At 36.9% G+C, this 16,016-nt stretch overlaps 4 protein-coding genes across 4 annotated transcripts in view; 3 read left to right on the top strand and 1 right to left on the bottom strand.

Annotated features, from left to right (window-relative positions):
* On the top strand, positions 6,621 to 8,711 carry LOC104776154 (tRNA pseudouridine synthase A, mitochondrial-like). Its single transcript, XM_010500167.2, has 2 exons — positions 6,621 to 7,959; positions 8,051 to 8,711. Exons 1-2 carry the CDS (start codon positions 6,713 to 6,715, stop codon positions 8,487 to 8,489), a joined length of 1,686 nt encoding a protein of 561 aa, XP_010498469.1. The 5' UTR covers positions 6,621 to 6,712; the 3' UTR covers positions 8,490 to 8,711.
* On the bottom strand, positions 8,979 to 9,748 carry LOC104776152 (mitochondrial import inner membrane translocase subunit TIM17-1-like). Its single transcript, XM_010500166.1, has one exon. It carries the CDS (start codon positions 9,686 to 9,688, stop codon positions 9,023 to 9,025), a length of 666 nt encoding a protein of 221 aa, XP_010498468.1. The 5' UTR covers positions 9,689 to 9,748; the 3' UTR covers positions 8,979 to 9,022.
* LOC104776151 (plastocyanin major isoform, chloroplastic) lies at positions 10,070 to 10,897 on the top strand. Its single transcript, XM_010500165.2, has one exon. It carries the CDS (start codon positions 10,194 to 10,196, stop codon positions 10,695 to 10,697), a length of 504 nt encoding a protein of 167 aa, XP_010498467.1. The 5' UTR covers positions 10,070 to 10,193; the 3' UTR covers positions 10,698 to 10,897.
* The window catches only part of LOC104776150 (24-methylenesterol C-methyltransferase 2), a gene marked incomplete in the record, with an annotated part of 2,000 nt that continues 901 nt past the window's right edge, over positions 14,918 to 16,016 (top strand). Inside the window, 1 exon segment of the mRNA XM_019243562.1 lies at positions 14,918 to 15,715. Coding sequence (XP_019099107.1) covers positions 15,004 to 15,715 — 712 coding nt within the window.

Genomic DNA, 16,016 nt, shown 5'->3' with positions numbered 1-16,016 from the left:
ATTCAAGATATTAATAAAGTTATGTATAGATCAAGAGGGTTTTACGAAGAAACCCTAACAGATCTCTATTGGCAGTATACCCACCTCCTTCTTCCACACACAAACGCATACATACACACATGCAGATATGTACAGAAGGAGGTGGACAGAATGCCAAAGAAGTCTGCAAGAAACTCTTTGTCAAACCCTCATGAAAAGGATCGGAACAAAAAAAAGTTTAAAGATCCAGTCTGTTTCCAGTGTTCTTTAAGGAAACCCTCTCGTAAAATTGTATGTACTACACGGAGAGAGACAAAAAGAAGTATGTATGTGATGGGAGAGAAGGAAGGTGGTGATATTTATTGGTATTGAGATTGAGAGGCAGATGAGTTCTCTTTATGATGGGGTTATATATATAGCTTGGCTTAAAACCCTAGATGGCTGTGATGGAATAAGAAAAGAGATCAAAAGGATTCAGATTTGAATAGAGCTCAGATCTAACAACATCGATCAACAGATAATAATGGTGGGAGAGAGAGATATAGATTTTAAAAAAAGAACAAAAAAGAAAAGAGAAACTGTGAATAGTTTTTTTCCTTGGGGTTTTTATTGTTTTGTTTCTTCACTAAAAATAGGTAGCAACCTTTCAACGGGGTTTTTACCTTTGCGCCTACCGTTTCCGTTTGCCTTTTCTTTTCTATTATTTTTTAAACCCTTTTCCCATAGCTAAAGAAACGTTGACGTTGGAAATATGTACAGAGTGTCACCCAAAAGATAAATTAATATTAAATAACAAACAACAGATATATAAAGTATTTACGGAACTATATAAATATTTTGTAATTTGAATAATATAACGTCCTGCATGTTTTCTAAAATCAATAATAGTTATTTCTTTTTCTTTTCGATGATAACAATCGCAGCAATTTATTATTCGTACTCGTTTATACCAACTCATTGTCAAGACTCAAGAGCATATAAAACGAAAAATAAAACAAAATGTTGAAGTCTTAACTATATCGAACTTTCGAGCTAGCAGTAGCAGTCATTGTTTTTGTCGGTCGAGACTGAAAAATCGATTTTCATAATGTGTAATATACCGTTCATCATATATATTAGCTATAAAAAAACTTACGAACTAATGAAAATATATGTTCTAGCTAGTATAGAAACTAAACATGAAGAGATTGAATGTATTATTGTGTGACCTGTAATAAGATATTATAATAGATTGAACCCAAATATGCGTGAGTAGCACCATGCATGTTGTCACGTTGATCACTACAACCGTTACTACTATACTAACACATAAATTATTAAAAATGATTAATAGTAACGTAAATAAATCCGAAATTACCTTACGGTAGCGACGTACGTACACGTTGCAGTGTATCTCAAGCGCATAATAAATAATAAATCTATATATTAACACATTATTACTATAGTATAATATTGCGAACCATGTTGATATGAATCTAACAATTTTCTCACTTCAGATTCATGCGACGGTGCGAGACAACTTCCATTTAATGGGTCCATTTACAATCCACTAGAGGGAGTGGATTACAGAATCCAAGGTTCAGGGTAAAAAAACTAAAAATGAATAACAACAGTAAGACGTCTAAAGGTTAAACCTATTTGACTTCAAAGTTCAAACTATTAAGTATCTCTAGCTAGGCTCATTAAAAAGGGTTCTACCTTTAGGGTTGACAAGGGTCAATCTCTTATCTATTTTTTTTACATAGCCAGTCTCTAACATTGATTACAGTACAAATGGAATAGAAATAATTGTTGGAACATTACAGATTAGCAATAGGAATTGAAACATGCATCTTTCCCTACCGTCGATTGATATATGACGTCGCACTCATCACACCCACGACCTTGATAATCTCCTTTATGCGCCTAGACAAAAATTGCTTCGACAAATCCCTACTTTTTGTTTATAAAATAGTATTGCCACACAACATTTTCTCTTACTAGTTTTAGAGTTTTTTTTTTTTTTTTAGTGAAAAAGGAACAAACTTCCATAAAAGACCTAGTGTATCGTCATATATCCGTATGATCAATAATAATAGATGCACCAATTGAAAATATTAATTGCACCAACTAATAATAATACTCCTTCGCTATTTATTGCTTGAATCTACCCGACCCCCTATTTTTGGCCATCAACACCTCCTCTGCTCGCTCAAATTATTTTTTTTTCACAATTGAAAAAAGTAGTTGATTCAGAACATTGATAATCTTTCCTATAAAGGTTTAAAGCTCACTAGTATAAAATTCAAATCAGAATTCCTATTTTCTTGATTAAATTGAGAAAATGAATGAATCAGAATTAGCGAGAATGATTGTTTCACAGTTTGTTGGATTCCATCGACTACAATAACTTACCATTTGAAAAAGGAAAGAAAAAAACACTCAATAGAAACCACTGTGTAAGATTTTCAGTGATTTACATAGACTTAAGTATTATGCCTGCCAGTTTATTTTTATTTTTCACAGTTATGCATTTGGTTTTATAATGAAGAAGAAATCAGAAAAGTCGAAAACATAACCTTTGATGGAAATGGGTTTGATATTTATATTTGCATTCAATGAAAATGAAAGTAAAAACTGAAATATCGGGTTTGTCGGATTGTGAATATGTCAGTGCTATGATTGAATCATTTAATAAAAGTCTCAAGTTTTTCTGCTTTCCAGAGCATTACAGGCTAATGGATTCAACTTCTGCTATTGTAAGGTTTTAGTTATATTAAAAAATCAAAATTAACACATGGAAAATCATGTGTTCCTTTACCATCGATCTTTATGAAAGATAGTTAGAAACTTTAGAATCAGTCAAATACAAACGGTCACATGAATCTTCTTAAGCAATGTTAAATTATGAATATTCAATTTTTTGTTCTTTTTTTACTTCAAATTTCTCTCAATTTTAACGGATGGCACAATGATCAGAACTCGATCGTTGGACAAATTAAACGGATGCCACAATCTAAATGATCAGTATATGTATATATATTACTCTCATTTTTTATATTACATTTTAGGTATAGATAGCTCCAATGTAACCATAAAAAGTCTCTCGTTGACGACTTATTTATTACCTTTCTTACGTTATTTACAGGCTTATTACCCATGTTTTGTTGAATACAATGTGTTTCTATGTAAGAATCTGATATTCTAGACGATTTGATTCAAATTCATTTAGCTTTTGTACAACGATTTCGAGCAAAATTTCCGTTAAGAGCGCTGAGAGCGTCAACATAATTATTGTGGACGCCAAGTTTATATATGTTCATGTCTCTATTTTAGAAGAAGCACTTTGAACGTAAAGGTCTGTTATCCCATATTGACATAAATCGGACAATGAATTTGAGAATCTAACTAGTTCCATTTAGATTGGTATGTGTAAAGATAGTCTTAAATTTTTGTTTTTTTGTTTTTGTTTTTTGTTTTTGGAATAATAGTCTTATTTTTTTGCATGGTTAACGAACGTCACTATAACGAATAGCTAGCTAGTTTTCAAAATACTTATATATCCATTTAGCTCAATATTATTTGTGATAGAATGTTAGCTACGTAATTTAAGTACTAGTATTAAATTTTAACAAAAACTAGTAGTATAAAGTAATAGTAAATATAGTAAATAACAAAGAGGTATACTGAAACATCCAAGTTTGAAAACAGTCTCGGTTTGAACATATTAAAATACTCCAAAGTCCAACCCTAAAACATCCTGAAGGTTCGAATCCTTCGATTCGATATATATTGGGGTAAGTTAAAAGTTTGGCAAAAGTGGATTAAATACTTATAAGAAGAACAATTACAAGTCGTCCGCGCTAATCATAATTATGTTTTGGCGAACTTATTCCCTTCTTTTCACTTTTTCCTTATGCATGCGTAGACACTCTCATGCATATCATCATGATTATCGTCATTTACTATAATTTTTATGTGTATTAATTTAATTCAAATTCACGATTACTATTTACATATTTATTAAATAATCCAATTTTTACTTAAGAAAATATAGAAAACTTGTAATTTTCTTAGTTACAAAAAAAAAATTGTAAATTAAAATTGGTATCTTACTTAAAAAATAGTGTTGTATATTTGCCTATGTGTGGTTAAGATGGGTGTTATTGTTGTCTTGTTGATCATATTTTACAAGAACGAAGACCTGAATTTATTTTTCTTCCTTTTTAATTTTGAAGATCTATGTGAGATTCCATGATTACAAATCTTTTAGGGCAGCATATCATCACGTGATGCAGAAGTTAATGAAATAATTTGATTTGCTCTTAATGCAGTTGCCGAGAGTATTAAAAGAAAATACATACTATTTTACAAGAACGAAGACCTGAATTTATTTTTCTTCCTTTATTGACATTTTAAACTCAAATTCGTATTAAAAGAAAATACAATTTCTATAGAAAATGAAGATTGCAGAAATAAAAACGTAGAGGATAAAAGGATGGAAAAGACTGTGTTGGGTTGGGTCGAACGTCAAGTGATAAGATGTCACAAAAGATTGGCTTTTTGTTATATGATTTCAAAACATGAATCATGAAGTCCCATGACTATATATAATATTCACGTCACCTACTTTTTTTAATTGGGTATCCTTTACCCTTTTTACTCCTGTATTATGTTATTAACTTTATAACATTAAACTTTATAACGTTATGTCTACTAGCTAGGGTAGACACACTTTTTCAAGCTTCGACCTAAAGTTCTACTAATTGAAATTTGGTTTAGCATGATTTTTTTGGGGTCAACGAATATATATGGTGTAGCATAAGTGAAACCTTTATAACAAAAATCCCAACAGATGCCAAATATAAATTCAAATGGGTTAATTAATGGTGTATAAGTGCGGTCAATACAAAATGATGATCAATTAGCTCGATTGTCTTATTGCAACTATACTAACGCATGAATCTAATATTGTAATATCGGCTGAAAAGAAACTAAGATATATTAGTATGATTATGATCTCAAATATTAGTATTATTTTGAGCACAAAATAAATTTGTAACTATGTTATTCCCCCTCTTTTTTTTTTTTTGCAATGACTATCAACATATGTAAATATCTTCGTTCAAATTTAAGTTAAAAACTCAAGTTGTACATGATGTAGCATTTGTTAATTTGACTTAAATATTCATTTTATGTATCTTTCAATTACTATGAAACTTAATTTTCAAAGGATAAAAAAAAATTAATGAAAATTACTGTTGCTCAACACTGTGGGGGGGGTGAAATCTTGTGGAATTCCTTATCGTTATACATTATACGTACAAGGCTTATATAGCCAAAATAGTTACACAAACAGAGAAGAGGATCCAGGAGAGGTTCCACACAATCTGGAACAATATTAACAACTTAACAACTACCTAGATACGTTGTAACAAAATATATTTATGTCTTTCAGGGGGGGAGAACAAAAATTACTAACGTAACTGTTTAGTTCCCCAATTTTTAACAATATTTGGGTTTCAAGGCCCAATTTCGCACTCAGGGATACTAGACCTTTCTAGGCCCAGTTAATAAATACGCGCTGATTGTAAAACAGCGTCGTGTAGAAGGGACTCCTTCGTCTTCTAAGTTCTAGGGTTGTACGAGGAGGGTACAGAACTAAACTTAACCGTAGCAAAGAACTACTACACTTCTGTGGTGAAAATGGAGAATCAGGAGCCTGAAATCAAGAAATTTCCTGAAGAAGAGGCTCCTGATCGAGAACCAGACCAGAAGAAGCTCAAAGTTTCAACAATCGGCCATGAAACGGATTCGCCGGTTCCCGCCGCCGGCGGAAGCAACGTCGCCGAGCACAGAAAGCCCAAATACAGGCGGCGGAAAGTTGCAATCGTGTTTNACAGATGCCAAATATAAATTCAAATGGGTTAATTAATGGTGTATAAGTGCGGTCAATACAAAATGATGATCAATTAGCTCGATTGTCTTATTGCAACTATACTAACGCATGAATCTAATATTGTAATATCGGCTGAAAAGAAACTAAGATATATTAGTATGATTATGATCTCAAATATTAGTATTATTTTGAGCACAAAATAAATTTGTAACTATGTTATTCACCCTCTTTTTTTTTTTTTGCAATGACTATCAACATATGTAAATATCTTCGTTCAAATTTAAGTTAAAAACTCAAGTTGTACATGATGTAGCATTTGTTAATTTGACTTAAATATTCATTTTATGTATCTTTCAATTACTATGAAACTTAATTTTCAAAGGATAAAAAAAAATTAATGAAAATTACTGTTGCTCAACACTGTGGGGGGGGTGAAATCTTGTGGAATTCCTTATCGTTATACATTATACGTACAAGGCTTATATAGCCAAAATAGTTACACAAACAGAGAAGAGGATCCAGGAGAGGTTCCACACAATCTGGAACAATATTAACAACTTAACAACTACCTAGATACGTTGTAACAAAATATATTTATGTCTTTCAGGGGGGGAGAACAAAAATTACTAACGTAACTGTTTAGTTCCCCAATTTTTAACAATATTTGGGTTTCAAGGCCCAATTTCGCACTCAGGGATACTAGACCTTTCTAGGCCCAGTTAATAAATACGCGCTGATTGTAAAACAGCGTCGTGTAGAAGGGACTCCTTCGTCTTCTAAGTTCTAGGGTTGTACGAGGAGGGTACAGAACTAAACTTAACCGTAGCAAAGAACTACTACACTTCTGTGGTGAAAATGGAGAATCAGGAGCCTGAAATCAAGAAATTTCCTGAAGAAGAGGCTCCTGATCGAGAACCAGACCAGAAGAAGCTCAAAGTTTCAACAATCGGCCATGAAACGGATTCGCCGGTTCCCGCCGCCGGCGGAAGCAACGTCGCCGAGCACAGAAAGCCCAAATACAGGCGGCGGAAAGTTGCAATCGTGTTTGCGTTTTGCGGAGTAGGGTATCAGGGAATGCAAAAGAACCCCGGAGCCAAAACCATTGAAGGCGAGCTCGAAGAGGCTTTGTTCCATGCCGGAGCCGTACCTGAGGCTGATCGAAACAAGCCAAGAAGTTACGAGTGGGCAAGATCCGCTCGAACCGATAAGGGCGTGAGTGCAGTGGGCCAGGTGGTTTCTGGTCGTTTCTATGTTGATCCGCCTGGATTTGTGGAGCGGCTCAATTCGAACCTACCTGATCAGATTCGTGTGTTTGGGTACAAGCGTGTGGCTCCGTCGTTTAGCTCCAAAAAATTCTGTGATCGGAGGAGGTACGTGTATCTAATCCCAGTTTTTGCTTTGGATCCATGCGTACATAGCGAAGCTGAGATGGTTAGAACGGATTTAGGATACGAATATGTCAAATGTGTGGAGTGCTCTGAGAAAGGTTATAAGATCCCAGTTGGTGTTATGGGCAAAGACACTGATTGTGATTCAAAATCATTGGAGGTTCAGTCAGACATTTCGTCGAGCAACTGTGATGCATTAGGAACTGATGTCAAGTGTGAAGCTTTGAGCTCTAGTGTACTTAATGGAGAAGATAAATTAAACTCCGAAGTTCTTCTAGATGGGGCTGATGTATCTGCTCGTGTTATGACAGAGGAAATCCCTGATTCAAGCTCTAAAGCAGATGATATGGAAGAATCGGATACTTTGGCTAAGGGAGAGATGAACAATGGGGAAGGAAGAGTGATGACAGAGAGCAATTTCTGTTATGGAGAGAAGGAAAAGGAGAGGTTTAATAGAATACTAAGCTATTATGTTGGTTCACATAACTTCCACAACTTCACCACCAGAATAAAAGCAGCAGACCCAGCTGCGAATCGCTACATTCTCTCTTTCAACGCAAACACTGTGATTAACCTCGATGGAAAAGATTTTGTCACGTGTGAAGTTGTTGGACAGAGCTTCATGCTTCATCAAATCCGGAAAATGATTGGACTTGCTGTTGCAGTCATGAGGAACTATGCACCTGAATCACTGATCGAAACTGCCTTCAAGAAGTAAGCTTTTTTTTCTTTTTCTTATTATATTTCCCTGAATATATAATTGTTTCAGGCTTATTGATGATGGAATTGGTAACTCTTTAACCAGGGATGTGAGAATAAATGTACCGATGGCGCCAGAAGTTGGATTATACCTTGATGAATGCTTCTTCACGTCTTACAACAAAAGGTTTAAAGGCAGTCATGAAGAGGTGTCGATGGAAGAGTACAAGGAAGTAGCTGAAGAGTTCAAATGGAAACATGTTTACTCACATATTGGCTCAGCTGAAGAAAAAGATGGAGCTGTGGCTATTTGGTTACATTCGCTGAACCAGAGAAACTATCCTGATCTACGAAGCAATGAATACAAGCCGGATGAAGTCATTGTCTATAAGAAGATTGGTGAAGCCTCTCAACAGAAGATCCATGAAGAGAAAATGATAGTGAAAGAGAACAGTAATGGCATTGTCGATAAGGTAAATGATGGAACCTCTGAAGGAAAGATTATGGAAGAGAGGATTACACTAGAAGAGAACACGACCGGGTGAAGCCGCTTTTGTCTGCGCATCCACCGCAGGTCGGAACCGGACCAGTGACAGACGAGTGACCTGATATGCCTCATTTGAAAAGAGAGATTTATGACATTGTTTTCGTGTCCCCCTTTGAGTTATGTCTATGTTGGAAATTCAAGTCATGTGTTAACCGTTATGACATTTTGATCTTATTATGATGATCTCATCGAATAAAAATGCTATGCCAATTTTAATTTTGTCATTTGTGTAATAAAGCCATTTTTATTTTTTTGAGTATATCCCTTCATAAAAATATTATGACCTTCCAAATAAGCAATACGATCATCACTAACACAAAAAAGAAGAAAAAAAATAAGTAAGCTTTGTTGATACTCTAATAGATCGAATTAGGCTTTGTCCAAAAAAAAAAAAAAATCGAATTAGGCTCTAACTTTCAAAAGATAAAAAATGAAAACTATCAAGCGTTTTGCAGAATATATATAAATGATTATAGAACTTAAGCTCTTTTAAATTCAAATACATAAAAATAAAACTAGACCTCAATGGCATCACTTAAAATCGTAAGTTGGCACAGGAGGTGCATCAAAGCTCTCCAAAATGTGAGTTTTGCTCCCTGAATCATCCTCTGTTTCCTTCTTCTTAAACCAAGAACCAAACCACGATCCCGAACCTGCCTCCGAACCAGAAGAAGAAGAAGAAGTCGTATCCGGTACAGGCTGACCAAAAAGCTGACCCATAGTAGTCGCACCATACGGTGCAGAAGCTGCAGCATCCTGCATGAACTGCTCGTTCGGCGTAACAATAGAAGATTTGTTCATCATGATACTAACTCCTTCCATGAGGGCCAGTAACACACCTCCGACTACAGCCGAACGAGCGGACGCGCGGAGGCCTTGACGCAAAGAGAGAAATCCTCCGGTGACGGCGCCGGAAATAATCGAGTTCCATGGATCTTCCTTCTGTCTAGCGTACACCATGGCGCAATCGAAGGTTGAGTAAAGACCACCCCATACGGCGAAGCTTCCCCCTTTTTTCGGCCCATTCATTCGAAGAGATTGAAGGCCGCCGGAGAGACGAGCGCCGGCGGGAGAGTTTTTGATTCCTCTCATGAAGTAAAACGCTGATCCACCAACAGCACCCATGCCGAACGCACCTCCGATGTCATCTAGGATCCGATCAGGACATGGTTCTCTCGTACTTTCTGGAGTTCCCATCGATTTCGATTTTGTTCTACAAGTAAAAAAAACTTCTAGGGTTTAAGAAAAGAAACCTAAGAGTTTACGAACCCTTTAAAGAATGGGAAAAAAAAAAGTATTACAAAAATGGAAAAATATAACTGACCGTGATTGCTTATCGTGTTCATCACGTTTTTTACGATAGTCAAAGCCCATTAAGGCCCATTTGTAAATACGCGCATCACATTATTAAGATTAAAAAAATGCCACGTCATTTGAGAACCTTATCTTATTTTTGACACAAAAAAGCGGACAAATACTCGCCACGTCACGACACAAGTATCTAAAATCAACCAATCACAACGCGTCTGTACAGATAACTCGTGTGTCTGTGGAGTTTGCTTTGAGAGCCATCCATTGTCCTATCTCACTTCTCTCTCTCACCACATAAAACTCACAATTCTCTCAATCGAACTCAAAGAATAACATACAGAAAGAAAAAAAACCCTTATCTCATCACACAAAAGAATCTCTTTTCTTCATTATGGCCTCAGTAACCTCAGCCACCGTCGCGATCCCATCTTTCACCGGCCTTAAAGCCTCAACCATCAAACCCTCCGCCTCCGTCAGAATCAACACCGCTGTTGCTGCGTCACGGAAGCTCACAGTGAAGTCATCTCTAAAGGACTTCGGAGTGGCGGCCGTAGCCGCTGCAGCTTCAATTGCTTTGGCTGGAAACGCCATGGCGATAGAGGTTCTCTTGGGAGGAGGAGATGGGTCATTAGCTTTTATTCCCAACGACTTCTCTATCTCCAAAGGAGAGAAGATCGTGTTCAAGAACAATGCTGGGTTCCCGCACAACGTTGTGTTCGATGAGGACGAGATCCCAAGTGGCGTCGACGTGGCCAAGATCTCGATGAGCGAGGAAGCTCTCCTTAACGCTCCCGGAGAGACCTACGAGGTTTCTTTGACCGAGCCTGGAACTTACAGTTTCTACTGTGCGCCACACCAGGGTGCTGGTATGGTCGGTAAAGTCACCGTTAACTAAAATTTGTGTGTGAGTAAGCGAGGGAGTCTCGGACTCAACTAGAGGCTTTTCTTTCACATTCTTACATTATTACATTATGTGGTTTTTGTAATTTTAAAGAGTGTTGAATCGAATGGATCGTGGTTGTTGTAATGTGACTGGTTCCATAAAATTGCTTTTTGTTGGTTAATAATTAAATCATATGTAGTTTATGTTTTGTCCTGAAGGTTCTTACTTCTTAAGAATATGATAGAATTGACAAAATGGTAGAATAAGCGCTCTTTATAGTGTTTAGTTAATTATATATTGTCTAATTTGGAGCAAAAAAAATCAAGTAAACGACTGCAAAATGGTAATTGGTAAAGTAGAGGGAAGGTTATTTGTGTTATTAGATTGGTCAAGATACTTTGGTACGATGGTTGCGAAATTATTGATAATAGTATGTATTTGTCTCTTTGAACAAGATCTTAGTTCACATAACAGTGTAGAAATATATTTGTACCCTGTATATGTTCACTAAACCATAACATATATGAATCTAACTGTAGCAAGTATGAAGATATATTGAGATGTGTAAGTTAATGCTACAGCAGGTATCCAGTTATATAACAACTATATATAATAAACCTTCGAGGCTTAAAATTAAGATTAAATCTTCTACAAGAGCTAGCCGAAAAACATGTAACAAAATATATTGTTGGAATATCACAAGAATGAAGCATGGGAACATACTTGGGTCTCCATGAGAAGATTCATAGGTCAAATGCATAAGTTTTGCATACGTAAGGGATAAACTTCATAAGAGGGTGAACTTATGGACTTCAAAATCCCTATTCAAGGGAGGCAAAGAAGTCTTGATAAAATCAGTGGCACAAGCAATTCCGACATATGTAATGTCGTGTTTTCTCCTACCAAAAGCTATATGTTCAAAACTAACTAGTGCGATTGCTGATTTTTGGTGGAGCAATAGGGCAGATAGTAGAGGACTACACTGGATCTCATGGGAGAAGATGTGTACTAAACTTTTTGAAGGTGGGCTAGGCTTCCGAACACTAGAAAAATTTAATCTTGCTCTTTTGGCAAAACAGCTATGGAGATTGCTGAGATATCCAGATTCCCTCCTGAGTCGAGTTCTGAAAGGGAGATATTTTCGATACTATAGTCCATTAGAGATACAAGTATCCAATCGACCTTCATATGGTTGGAGGAGCATGTTGGCGGCAAAACATGTTCTCTCGTACGGAATCCGTAAGAACATAACTTCGGGGTTCAACACGTGCATCTGGACTGAACCGTGGATCCCAGATACTTCTACGCGGCCGCCACAAGGATTAAATATTGAGAGAAATCCCTTGATATGTGTTAACATCTTGATCGATTTTAATACAAAAAGGTGGAAACTGGAACGTCTTCGGGAACTTTTCCCCCCGAAAGAAATTGCCCTTATTTTGGGAAACAAACCGAGCTTAATTGCCTCAAGGGACGGTTATTCTTGGACCTTAACAAAGTCAGGGAGTTATACCGTTAAGTCTGGGTACGAATCCGCGAGAGCTATCTCTCGCCCTATTTGCGACCTCCTTTTTCAGGAGCCAAGTGTTACAACACTCAAGGAGCAAGCATGGAAGTTAAAAACATCACGAAATCTTAAGCATTTTGTGGCAATGTGTGACTGGGTGCTTGGCTACATGTCAACGCCTGCATTGTCGCCATATTGGTAGAGTTAAAGATTATCCTAGATGTAGAGCGGAGGAGAAAACTATAAATCATATGTTATTTGAATGCCCCCATGCACGTCAAGTATGGGCCTTATCGACAATCCCTTCCCATCCTATGGTGTTCCCTTCATCTTCTCTATATAGCAACCTCGATTTTCTATATGGGCGTGGTAGAGACTTTGGTGCAAGTGATCAAAACTTGAGGACGTTCCCTTGGATGATGTGGTAATTTGGAGCAAAAAAAATCAAGTAATCGACTTCAAAATGGTAATTGGTAATGTAGAGGGAAGGTTATTTGTGTTATTAGATTGGTCAAGATACTTTGGTATGATGGTTGCGAAATTATTGATAATAGTATGTATTTGTCTGTTTGAACAAGATCTTAGTTCACATAACAGTGTAGAAATACATTTGTACCCTATATATGTTCACTAAACCATAACATATATGAATCTAACTGTAGCAAGTATGAAGATATATTGAGATGTGTAAGTTAATGCTACAACAGGTATCCAGTTATATAACAACTATATATAATAAACCTTCGGGGCTTAAAATTAAGATTAAATCTTCTACAAGAGCTAGCCGAAAAACATGTAACAAAATGTAAGAATGTGTATATGTCAATCATCTCAACTCTTCTCTTTCGTAATAAGGGGTTTTAGCTATTTCACTGATCATTGAAGAAAAAAAAAAGCTATTTCACTGATCACTAATTTATGGTCTGACAGATTCAGTTACTTAACAATGCGTTTCATCTTGAGTCGAATCTAATGACTAGTGAAGTTCGAAAGTTAACCATCAGAAAAATTTAGTGGCCCATTTTAGCCCATTTAAGTGATTGAGCCAGTAAGACCACTAGTACATGCAATAGATATTCCACGAAGAGATATACGTTTCTACATGTATTCGGCTGAATCAGACTATCAGTTGTGCTTTGTGGCTTTTTTTTTTTTTTTAATTGTGCGAACAAAAGTATATCAAGATATATTTGTGTCTATTAGAGTGGGAAAATACAAAAAGGAGCAGTTCAGAAGACATCAGAGATCCAAAGGTTAAATAAAAAGGAAGAAGGGGGGAAAGAGCATCTTTTGAGATGATATGGTCTGATAACACAAGCCAAACAAAAAAGCGACAAAAGATGGTAAAGGGCAGATCAACGGAGTCATATGAGTCGACTTTTGTAAACAATTCGAAAAACCTTCTTTATGTATGTAAAAGAGAAGCTTCCACGTGATTTCACTTTCTCTGGTCGGTACTTCCCTCTCATAGTGTCCATTCATCTTTGTTGTTTAGTCAGAAAAAAAAAATACTAGATCGGTTTTACTTTTCTACTTTCCAATTTTATTTTCTAGTTTCCAATTTTGCTGAGTTTGCTTCTGTGAGTTTTTATCATAAAGACATATATTTTTGGTGTTTAGGAGGATATACAAGATAAACCATGTATTAGGAATTTAGGATACAAATAACAAAGCCAAGGTAATAAGCCCATTAAGTATAAGAGCTTGCAAATGAAATGATAGTTGGTAGAGGTCGATGTTGCAGCTGCGGTTAGAGAGGATCTAAGGTTATTTGGCTATTTCTAAAGGAGGAGTTGGCAGGAACCATGATGCCTAATGGATTGCCAAATTGCAAGTGATAAGTTTGAATCTGGACAAGGTTTAGTAGGAATGGTTCAATTCTATTATATATAAAGAAAATAAATATAAGACGAATGTATGAGAATACATGAAAAGCACAAAGACACATTGCATAATCTAAGTTTACTCTTCTAATTACTTTGGACAAAGTTAAATCTAATTTTGTTATCAAGTTATTGTAATTATATAAGAGAAGCAGAGGCTGTACTCTTCTTCCACCACACGTGATTCCCTCGAAGACGGCCATACTTCAAATTTGGCGTTACGCACCCCCTCACACCAGGGACCTCACTTTTCTCTATCCATTTCTTTATTAATATATTTACTACTATTTTCCGAAATATTCCATTAGTTATACTATTAACTTTCTTTTTGGTACTCTAATAATACTAATTGAGACTCATCAATTCCTTGGAGACTTTTCAAATAAATTGTCTTTTAATGCAAAAACTGTTTCCATGCGTTACAATTCCTTGGATTTATTTTAGTCAAAGAGCAGCAAATCATGTTCTCTCTTCTCATAAATATTTGGAATGCGAAATTAGCGTCAACCACATTTTATTCCACACACAAAATAAAATAAAAATAAAGACCTTCTCTTCCAAAATTTACTTTTCACAATTATTATCCAACTGGCTAGGTAAAAAATAAATATTCCAAATAAAATGGAATCTCAAAAAACAAAAACAATTATATTCTTCTTGTTTTGGAATTTTAATTTTAAGTTTGTATGTTAAATTTGCACAACCTTTACGGAAGAAGGAAACAAAAATCATAATTTTTAAATTATTCCTAATATAATTTCCATTTTTTTTTTCTTTTTTCTTTTTGGTTTAAAGATTCTCTCAGTATATCGATTGATAAATAAATAAAAGACTCCAATTTTGTTTGTCATAAAACCGGCAAGAAGTAAAAAGAGAGACGTAAAACTCTCTCTCTCTCTCTTCTTCTTCTTCCTCACTCTTAACGAAAATGGAGACGCTAACACTCTTCATCACCGGCGCTCTCGTCGCCGTCGGTATCTACTGGTTCCTCTGCGTCCTGGGTCCAGCAGAGCGTAAAGGCAAGCGAGCAGTAGATCTCTCCGGCGGCTCAATCTCCGCCGAGAAAGTCCAAGACAACTACAAACAGTACTGGTCTTTCTTCCGCCGTCCCAAAGAAATCGAAACCGCCGAGAAAGTTCCAGACTTCGTCGACACGTTTTACAACCTCGTCACCGACATCTACGAGTGGGGATGGGGACAGTCCTTCCACTTCTCCCCTTCCATCCCTGGAAAATCTCACAGAGACGCCACGCGCCTCCACGAAGAGATGGCCGTAGATCTGATCCAAGTCAAACCCGGTCAAAAGATCCTGGACGTCGGATGCGGCGTCGGCGGTCCGATGCGAGCGATTGCATCTCACTCGCGGGCCAACGTGGTTGGGATCACGATTAACGAGTACCAGGTGAACAGGGCTCGTCTCCACAACAAGAAAGCTGGGCTCGACGCGCTTTGCGAGGTCGTGTGCGGCAACTTCCTCCAGATGCCGTTCGATGACAACACTTTCGACGGCGCGTACTCCATCGAAGCCACGTGTCACGCACCGAAGCTCGAGGAAGTGTACGCCGAGATCTACAGGGTGTTGAAGCCCGGATCTATGTACGTGTCGTACGAGTGGGTCACGACGGAGAAGTTTAAGGCGGGGGATGATGAGCACGTGGAGGTGATCCAAGGGATTGAGAGAGGTGACGCGTTGCCTGGGCTTAGGGCTTACGTGGATATAGCTGAGACGGCTGAAAAGGTTGGGTTTGAGATAGTGAAGGAGAAGGATCTGGCGGCTCCACCGGCTCAGCCGTGGTGGACTAGGCTTAAGATGGGTAGGCTTGCTTACTGGAGGAACCACATTGTGGTTCAGATATTGTCAGCTGTTGGAGTTGCGCCTAAAGGAACTGTTGATGTTCATGAGATGTTGTTTAAGACTGCTGATTTTTTGACCAGAGGAGG

The sequence above is a fragment of the Camelina sativa genome, chromosome 3 (genome assembly GCF_000633955.1).
Source record: "Camelina sativa cultivar DH55 chromosome 3, Cs, whole genome shotgun sequence".
In the NCBI taxonomy this organism is placed as follows: domain Eukaryota; kingdom Viridiplantae; phylum Streptophyta; class Magnoliopsida; order Brassicales; family Brassicaceae; genus Camelina; species Camelina sativa.
The sequence above is the reverse complement of the archived record's forward strand: the minus strand, read 5'-3'. Positions and strand labels throughout refer to the sequence as shown.

Bases quoted from the DNA above. Each gene is read 5' to 3' on its own strand.
- LOC104776151 (XM_010500165.2), top strand. From the start codon at position 10,194: ATGGCCTCAGTAACCTCAGCCACCGTCGCGATCCCATCTTTCACCGGC.
- LOC104776152 (XM_010500166.1), bottom strand. From the start codon at position 9,688: ATGGGAACTCCAGAAAGTACGAGAGAACCATGTCCTGATCGGATCCTA.
- LOC104776154 (XM_010500167.2), top strand. From the start codon at position 6,713: ATGGAGAATCAGGAGCCTGAAATCAAGAAATTTCCTGAAGAAGAGGCT. The intron at 7,960-8,050 runs GTAAGCTTTTTT...CTCTTTAACCAG, and splicing joins ATCGAAACTGCCTTCAAGAA to GGATGTGAGAATAAATGTAC.